This window comes from Terrapene carolina, unplaced genomic scaffold (assembly GCF_002925995.2).
Source record: "Terrapene carolina triunguis isolate 2854851 unplaced genomic scaffold, T_m_triunguis-2.0 Scaffold23, whole genome shotgun sequence".
NCBI classification, from domain to species: Eukaryota; Metazoa; Chordata; order Testudines; family Emydidae; genus Terrapene; species Terrapene triunguis.
Window position 1 is genome coordinate 17,263,488 of NW_020664374.1, and position 9,770 is coordinate 17,273,257.

At 38.5% G+C, this 9,770-nt stretch overlaps 1 protein-coding gene across 1 annotated transcript in view; it reads left to right on the forward strand.

Annotated features, from left to right (window-relative positions):
* Nucleotides 1-9,770, forward strand: part of LOC112103829 (ralBP1-associated Eps domain-containing protein 2) — a 139,229-nt gene that overhangs the window by 81,742 nt on the left and 47,717 nt on the right. The window contains exons 11-12 of the mRNA XM_029910945.1: nucleotides 1,335-1,409; nucleotides 6,046-6,088. Of these exons, the coding sequence (XP_029766805.1) occupies nucleotides 1,335-1,409; nucleotides 6,046-6,088 (118 nt within the window). The remainder of the gene's footprint in view (nucleotides 1-1,334; nucleotides 1,410-6,045; nucleotides 6,089-9,770) is intronic.

The window sequence follows — 9,770 nt, forward strand, 5'->3', positions numbered from 1 at the left end:
GTGCTGCCCGGAAGGAGAACTCCCAGATAGAACCGGATGATTTTTTTGTCGAATAGTAAATTTGCCAAAAATGCATTTTTGAGGCACTGAAACTTTTTGCGAATTGCCTAATGGTTTCAGGGGGGGGAAATTAAAATGTTTTGTTTCTGCTTTTTGTTTTTGAAATGTTTCTATTTTTCAATTTGAAATGGCATTTCATTTTGAAATTTTGGTTATTTTAAAACACCCCAAAATGAATAGGAACAAAAAAAATTCATTTTGGGTCAAACTAAACATTTTGTTCAACTGGAACAAAATGAAAAGCTGAAAAAAGTGGGTTTTTTTTCATTTTTGCGTTTTGTTGAGGTCTAACAAAATGTTTTGTTAAAACTGAAACGGATTAATTTTTTTCCAGAAATTTTTCGGTTCGCCTCTGAACTGAAAAATCAATTATTTGCTTAGCTTTACTCTTGAGGATTCAGAATTCTGTAGCTTAGGATGTTGTAAGTGAAACAAATTCTCATTCATTTCCATCATCTCACAGATAAATCAATTCTGCGTTGTCAGTTATTTATATATTTAAACGTATATAATAGTGGAAATAGAGATGGGACTGAGGAAGCAGACTACGTCCACATAAAGTCCTTTTACTCAGGACATAGTGCAGTGAAGTGAGTTTCATCCATAGGGATCCCATATAATACAGTTCTCGGCAAAATGAGTACAGCTTTTTTGGTTGGTTTGTGTTTTGCTCACATCCTTGATGTGAGATGTTTTAGGTGTTGGTGGAAAAGGGATATTATGATCTAAACCTTTTCTAGAGGAGTAAGCCCAGAGGACCGGGAGCTCCTGGGTTCTGATCCCGGCTTGGTTGCTGACTCACTATGTGCCTTTGGGCAAGTCACTTAGACCCAAGTTATCAAAAGATTTTGAATGCTTCAGTTTTTAGGTTTCTAACATGAGACACCTAGGTCCTAACTTTCAGAGTTATTGACCGCTGAACATGCCCAGTTCCCATTAACTGGAGTTGCAAGTGCTCAGCACCTTTGAAAATTGTATACTTGGTCTCTCAAGTTAAATACCCAAAAGCTGAGGCACTGAAAATTTGTGGTCAGTTGGCAGCTTGGGCCTAGAGCTCTCTGTGCCTCACTTTTTTTTAATTATTATTAAATAAAGATAATAGTGACTTCACACTGATGGTGTGAGGAATAATTTACCTAATGTGTGTACATTTCTTTTCACCATGTAAGAAGTATTATTAATAGGGCCTTAATCAAAGTTGAGAGCTATGGACTGTGTTGTGTTTTCAAGTACATAATTAATTTAAAATAACTTTCCGTTTATTTTTAATTAAGCTCTGAACATAAGCACTACTGCCAAAACAATACCAAAGGATTTTAAACCATCTCAACACTTGTCTGTCAAAACAGGTAAGAGGAGAAAAATTTCATGTCTTTAAAAAAAAAAAAAAAATCTTTTTTTAAAGAACTTGTCAGCTAAACAATTTTCTTACCAAAATAAGCCTAAATTTTTTTTTATTTCATTTCACTGGTAACGTTCCTTTCCTTTCACTCTAGTAATAATTTTTAATAATAAAATTACTTTTAAAAAATGATCCATCCCATGAGTTAATGACCATTATTTGCAAAGTTCATCCGAATTAGGATTTGAACTTGTCAAAAAGGTTCACCTACTGTACTTTTCTTCTGATTCATTTCTTAAGCACAAAGGACATTTTGTAATATAGCATATTGTAAGTTCCATTTTTTTCTGCACACAAGATTGGGAAAAGTTGGTAATAATATAACTGTTGATGGAAACCCTTCCCAAACACAGAGTAAACATTATATCTTGCCAGTAATGATTTTGAACAGTCTTCATTTTCACAGGAGCTGACTACCCATAATTCTCATAGAAGTCAATGGGTGCTTAGCAATTTTGAAAATTAGACCTTGTGACAGGAAGTATGGTGCTATAGCACTGGTGCCACAGTTCAGGCTGTAAGTAGCTTTCCTTTCCTGTAGCTATTGATTCCCTTCCCCACCCCTATCATCTCAGAAGGTTTTATTTCTGGAATGGCATATGTCAAAAATCACTTGCTTGGTCCAGAAACTTCATACTTGTTCTGTTTATTTAACCTCAGTGAGAAGTGATGCCTTTACAATTAACCACCCAACCTTCCTAAAAATATTCCTTGCAAAGCTCTGAATACTTGAAAACTTTATCACAGTGTTTCTCAAACTGGGGTCGCCGCTTGTATAGGGAAAGCCCCTGGCGGGCCGGGCCGGTTTGTTTACTTACCCCGTCCGCAGGTCCGGCCGATCGTGGCTCCCACTGGCTGCGGTTCGCCGCTGCAGGCCAGTGGGGGCTGCTGGAAGCGGCAGCCAGTAAGTCCCTCAGCCCGCACCGCTTCCAGCAGCCCCCATTGGCTTGGAGCAGCGAACCGCGGCCAGTGGGAGCCGCAATCGGCCGGACCTGCGGACAGGGCAAGTAAACAAACCGGCCCGGCCCGCCAGGGGCTTTCCCTACACAAGCGGCCACCGCAGTTTGAGAAACACTGCTTTATCAGGTCTCAGTAGAGCTTATAAATCTCAGTGGTTAACCACTTAGGTATTAGTGCAAATCTGGGTTTGCCCTTTAAAAAAAAAATTGAAGTTTCTCCTCCTTTTAATCATGAAGATATCCTTGATTAAGCAAACTGACCCCAAGGGCCTGTCTTAGTAGTTGTGCCTTAAAACTCAAGTTTATTAATGGCCCCTCAACAGCTGCGTGCCTCATTTTCAACTCTTTTTTTCCTGGCTCCTTCCCAAAAACACTTGGGAATTGCCAGATTTCCTATCTTCAGCTCATGTTTTTGACTGATTGCGTGGTCTCCTACATACATACTTCCCTCTAGGAGGGAGAGTTAGTGGCAGAATCTTCATCTTTCTTTCTTTGCACTCTGGGATTCCTGAATTTCAGTTTAGCAGGACTCCTAGCAGTACAGCTCAGAAAAACTGTCATTGCTCACACTTGTCCCCAAGCCACTGCAAGTTCTAGCCCCTCCCTCACCTTTTCTCCATGGAGATGGAATGGATGCTGCTGTATTGTTCTTTTGTGGCACAATTTTGTACCCCTGAAAAGGTTAGGGTTAGAGTCTTAATTCCCACTCCAAACCCCACAGAGGGAAAGGCAGCAGTAAAAAATCACAGTGGCTTTCCCTTTGTCTCCTTCTCCTGGATAGATGATGCAACCCTTTTCCTTCTCTGTCTCCTTTGTTACCTGCTGCCCTTCAATCCCTTTCCCCTTACTTGGTGACTCCCTTTGAGTCCAAAGGGAAATAAATGGGATGAAATTTAAGAGGAAGAATTAGGTTTCATAAATCAGGGGAAAAAATGTTATGAAATCAATTAGACCAGAGGTCAGCAACCTTTCAGAAGTGGTGTGCCGAGTCTTCATTTATTCACTCTAATTTAAGGTTTCGCGTGCCAGTAATACATTTTAACGTTTTTAGAAGGTCTCTTTCTATAAGTCTATAATATGTAACTAAACTATTGTTGTATGCAAAGTAAATAAGGTTTTTAAAATGTTTAAGAAGCTTCATTTAAAATTAAATTAAAATGCAGAGCCTCCTGGACCGGTGGCCAGGACACGGGCAGTGTGAGTGTCACTGAAAATCAGCTCGCGTTCCGCCTTCGGCACGTGTGCCATAGGTTGCCTACCCCTGAATTAGACTGTTGGATAGTCCACCAAGGAAGTAGTGGTAATCCATTACACTGAGTTATTTAAAACTGGACCGGACAAAGTACTAGAGAATATCCTTTAGGTACGTAGATGATGTTACAGAAGTTAAGAGGTGGAAAAGACCTGCTTTTTTAAAGCCACAATAATTAGACAGTTTTCCTGTAGTGATCATCAGTGTTTAAATATCATCAATGTTATCTTTAGGCTTCAGGACTAAAACTCCACTAAGATTAGAGTCCTGCAAATCTGAAGATATCTGCGGACCATGTTTGCGGATTACAGATCAGATGGAGATACACATTTTGAATCTGTGCAGGGCTCTAATTGAAATGAATAGGGAAAGTTCAGATCGCTCTTGGAGCTATTGATTTAGGCTATCTGCCTGTGTTATAAACTCAGGAAAGACAGCATTTCATTGGTTCACATTTGGAAGGTTTTCTTCACAATCATAAAGATTAGTAATTTGACGTCAATGCAAACTGTTTGATTCAGCACCTTTGAAAATCAGGCCACTTATTTAGGTGCCCCTATGAAATTACATTATTGAATTTGGGCACCCACATTTAAAAATGTTGGTCCTTAATTATTTCCAAATGACAGCTTAAATTCTGCTCTTGCTGCTTAAGCCAAGCACAAAGCAGCTCAGTGTGCCGCAGACTGTACGAGTGTTTTAGGATAGTCAAGAAATCTTTGTTTCTTCCTTTCTCTCTTCTACCACTTTAGCATATTACACCATTTACTGTATGGCTTTCAGTTCAGTCTTCAGCCTCTAAAGCAGACCCACCACACCCCCCCGGTTGAGCTATGGGTGTCATTGAATCTTAATCTTGAATTTCCTGACTTTCACTTGCTTAAAAAAAGGCCTTGACCATAACGCTGCATTGATATAGTTCTTTATTTAATACAATAATCAGTTCAAAATAGGATTCTGTCTTCCCTCTATGTCCCCATGTTCACCTCAACAAAACATAATTTGAGGACTCTGATGTCAATCTTCCCTATAGTTTTGTGGGGGTGATCTGAAGAAAACATAAATATTCTAAAAATATGGTTCACCTTGAATGATATAAAATGAGAAGGCAAATCTTTCAAAAATTATACATGTAATTTAAGTTATCATTGTCAGTACTGTCAAAATTGGGTCATAAGATTGTAGAAATTTGTTGCTAAAATTGTATTCTGTGGGTGTTTCAAACCTAAAAAAATATTCATTATTGCTCATTGTTAATGGTAATTCCTTCTCCTCTCTTCTTTTAGTTGCTAGTAAGAGTTGGTTACACTGGAATCTGGAATTACGCTTGTTAATGACATTAATCTACTGAGAGATTCATTCATAAGCGGTTTTCTTATTGAACATTAATCACTACCAGTTGCATCTGTATAGCCTCCATGCAGCGCTTCAGTCAATAATGTAAAACCCATGCAAACAACTTCTCTTATGAGGAAAAAGTGCATGTTTGTGGATCTACATTATGTTGCCTGCTATCTCATTTGTTCTGCATGTCTGTAAACCCCCTAACTGGTATGTGCATACAAGAGAATAATACAAGCCATTAAAAAGTCAGCATTTGCCAACTGCTACCATGGGTAGATCCTGTATAGGAAAATCTACGGTAAGATCAGATAGATATTGGAGTGTGGTAACTGTTGGCAAAATGCTGATTTTTCTGAAGGTAACAAATAACACCGAAAGTCTCTCTCTAGTACCATCCCTCTGGATTCTTTTTAGCATTCTATCTAGTATAACAATTTTTTTTAAAAAGGAACTCACCTATCTTAGACTTTTAAAATTGATTAGACTGGTGTAATACCCCAAGAATCTCTCTTTCAGGGAAGTAGATTTGAAAGCAATCACAAAGTTACATTTTTCAGGATTACTTTTTGTTTAGAGAGGAGACTCATAGAAAGGGATGTACATATATAAGGAATAGTTCTGAGAAGGTAAATCATTCACTGCTGTTTAACTGTTCTTGTTTTATGAGACAAGAAAAGTGACTAAAGGCAACAAATTTTAAATCAATAAAGAAAATACTTTTTAAACAACTCTGGAACTTATTGCTGCAAGGTGTAACTGAAGCCAAGAGTTGGAATAGTCGGTCTCAATGGGATTAAAAAAAAGAACTAGAGATTTATGTGGATGATGAGAACGTTCACAGTTACAGATGGGGAGTGAGGAGTGAAAACAATCAAATCCTCATTATTATGCAGGGATAAGCATCACTCTGACATCCTCCATTTGTTTGTAATTAATTCTAACTACCTATCATTCTGCAGGTAAAGAAACCTCTTCTTCTTCTTTTTTTTTTTTTTAAATGTTTTTAACAAGTAATCTGTTGGTTTCAGTTGTTCAGGAATCGAGCACACTCAAGGCAAGACCAAGATCCAGGTACTTGTTTCTATTTCTGTCAAAGAAATATTCCCATCTGAAGAGATCTTCAACAGTCTATTATTTAAACATCAAACTGTGTAGGAGTGAAGGTGTTGGTATTGCATTTTATTAACTGCGGTGGAAATAGAAGCCACCCTAATGTCATGTTGGGAGACCCATCATCCCATTTCAGGAACAGTCTTGAGACTTCATCTAATTGAAAGTTGCATGCTACATATGGATAGCCACATTGGACAATCTAGAGAGCACCAATAATGGTAGCATCTGATGCGGCTGAGTGTGTCCTCTCTTTTGAATTGTGTAGTATCACATCTAACAGTAACCAGTTGGTGTGTGGAAGAACATGGTGTATGGTTCATATAAGAATGTGGATTAAAAATTAAAGCTGCTAAGATTGGTTACTTGCTGGGAATGAAAAAGGCAACTCATGTCTGAAAATATTGTGTAATCAAAAATACAATAACTGTGTTAAGCATTGTTTTTGGCTGATCAGCATTCTGGTATGCCCACATCTTGTATTATACTTTAGGCTGTCTATTTCAGCCAGTCAGATTAACTACTTTAGTGCTTCATTTCTTTCTCTAATGTAATGAATGTGTAATCATGAGTCTCTTCCTCATAAAGCCTATAATTAATTGAACAAAAAAAGAAGAAGGAGAAGGAGAAAAAGAGTCTGGCAGAGAAGGAGGATAAACCAAAGAATGGGAAAAACTAAAAGAAATTAACACTTTGAAATTAAACTAAAGGCTATAGAGAACAAAATTATATGCTTGCCTGTTTAGAGTTTGTTTCAAGGATTGTAGATGTATCCTCAAAAGCCAGGAGTTGTAAAAGTACTAAGCAGACTTCTCTGCAGCAGATGTATTTTTGCTCCCGAAGAGGCAGTAAATTGAGGGGTGGGAGGGAAAGGAATTTGACTGGCCTACTACAGCAAAGCAGTACACTGGTGCTGAAGACAGACAGTATTTGCAGGACAGAAGTTTGATATACTTCACGGTTGGAAAAAAGTATTGAGAGGGGAAGAATATGAATTAATATCTAATGGGATAGTAAAGTGAGTAGTAGAAAATAAAACAAGGAAAAATGCACTTGGGACAGGTATGCAAAAACTGGAAATGAATTAGTCGGAGAAGAGGAATGCAAGGTTGATGTGATGTGATAAGGAAATTTTTACTTCTGGAGAGCTGAGTTTACTTTGCATAAGAAAATGTGATTTGTTGGTGTTCTCAGTCCCTACTAGCTGTTTAGCCACATGACAGAATCACCATGTAACTAGACACAGATAGATTTTTGGTCATGAGTTGGAATAGAATGGCAGGGTAGGGCTGAGAGACATGGCTGACAGAGTCTGTGTCCAGGAAGATTGCACAACACCTGCACGCTTTGTGCCCAACTCAAGCTGGAGCATTTACGGTCTTAAAATTCACTTAATTGTGGTTTAAAATCATAAAATGGGGGAAAAAATCATAAATTACTTTGAAAAGAAAATCATGTGACTAAGGGACTTCGATATAATACTTCAAAAGTATGGATTAAGTTCATTTTTAACCTCCGAACCCCTGTCTATCATGTATTGCATAACCCACAGGTCTGCATGTGTTTATGTGTTCCCCTCTGTGCCTGATCCACAGAGGAGATGAGTAGAGATGTGTAGAGGACAGAAGTTCCATTTTGCAAAGGATTTCGAGGTTTCAGAATTTGGCTTTGTTTTAATTAGGAACAAAACCTGAACATTTTGAAATTCTGTGCAGAGGAAAATTCAAAAATCCCCCCCCTTTTTGATTTTGATTTCATTTAAATAATGTTGCAATAGGATATTGACTATTTTAAAACTAAAATTCCTGCAAAATAGACGGCATTTCGAGCTTGATAGAACTGCAGATTCTGACAAATATAGTTCCCTTGAAGTTTATCTGACCAACTCTAGAGAGGAGTCTGTTACTGCTCTTAGCTTAGTTCAATCTATAAAGATCATGCTTTTAGTTCTGGGGGTCCCCAGTTCAATCCCTGGTGTCAGTCAATATGGTGGCCTTCAAGTAGCATTGTATTAACTCTGCAAGGCCAGATGCATTTTTGCCTCCTAGGCACTACTTTACAGTTCCTTACAATGAATGATAAAGTATAAAGCTGCCTATTTTTCTCCAATATAGCTCCCCTTCCATTGTTTATTGTATATATTTGAAGTGCAATATTTTAAGGGCCTAATCCAAAGCCCTCTGACTTTCATGGGTTTTGGATCAGGTTTTAAATGAGTTGGGTTGGAGGATTCTAAACCCTGGGGTGAAAAATGCAGTGGAAGCAAAGGCAACATGTTGCATGTGAACTCTGAAACAAGTTTGGTTTTACCTCATATGTTTATTGGTTTAATCAAAAATATAAGATGGAAGTTGCCAGTGTCCAACCTGTTAACAAACAGTTGCCTACTAACTACTGCCAGTTTGGCAAAAGCTGCTGATCCCTTTTCCCATTAGTTGGAGTTTTTGCCTGTTGATGATGAATCTTTTTTTGTCTTGCTTGTCATGCATAATGTGTTCTAGTAAGTATAATACTTCATGTTGTCAATTCTGATTTGAGTAAAGTCTGCAGGCTTGCAAACAGACCTTGTGACTCCAACAGCAGAAATTATTGGACTCCACTCAAGATAATGAAATTTGTTAAAAGTGTTTAGAAAATACTTTGCATAATACACAGGCAGTATCATGAAAATGGATCATTGTGAACAGTGAATTCAAGTGATACATATATTGCACCTATGAATAGATAGTCACATTCCAGTTTAAGGCATGGTAATGTGAGTTCAAATAGTTTTGCCTTGTTGTCCTACCACTTAATTATTAGTTTTAGGCCCCCAAATTACCAACTAGCTAGCTCATTGGTTGAAGGAGAATCATGTGATCTGAACCAGACAGCTCAGATTGTCTCTGCTGCAACAGATTTAGGGCAAAAAAACCCTGGGCTTGTCTGGCCTGATTGCTCAAGGAGGTACAGATTTCTCCTCCCTGAAACAGTGAGGGCAGGCAGTGTTTCTAATGCTGCCCTCCGACAAGAATTCCATTAGAGAAGGACAGCTTTTTAATTTCCCCAGTGGTCTGTAGGAGCCCCATAAGTAGGTGCTGTGAGGGTGAACTGAGTAAGACTGGGCACCTTTTTGGCCAATCCCACTCAGCTGCAGACCCTACAAAGGAGATGGGGTTGCAGGCATGTTGCACTGTTACAGATCCTCTTAGGGAGATTTTGCATTGCCAGCAGCCCTGTGCCCGGGGTTATGCTGGCAGAATACATCAAAACTGCAGGCTGAAAGTAGGCTCCTGCCAGGACACCTTGTTATTTTAAGTACTACAACTTATGTTACAGTTAATGCAACATTTTGGCTGCATTTATTTATTTTTGTGCTTTCAGAATTCAGCCATATTGTAGGAAATAAATATCATAGTGAAAATGCTTCAGAAGCAAGTTAGCACTTTTAATATACTCCTAGCGGCAGCCAGAGCCCAACATGTTGAGAGTTCAAATTAAAGTTTATGGAGAAGGAGAGGAAGAAAGTCGGTAGAGAGGAAAGAAATTTTAATTCAGGTGTATTCAAGATAGTTACTATAATTATTCTGCTGTTGGCTAAGGTCACATGCAGGGCCGGCTCTGGCTTTTTTGCCGCCCCAGGCAAAAAAGCCTCCGGCCGCCC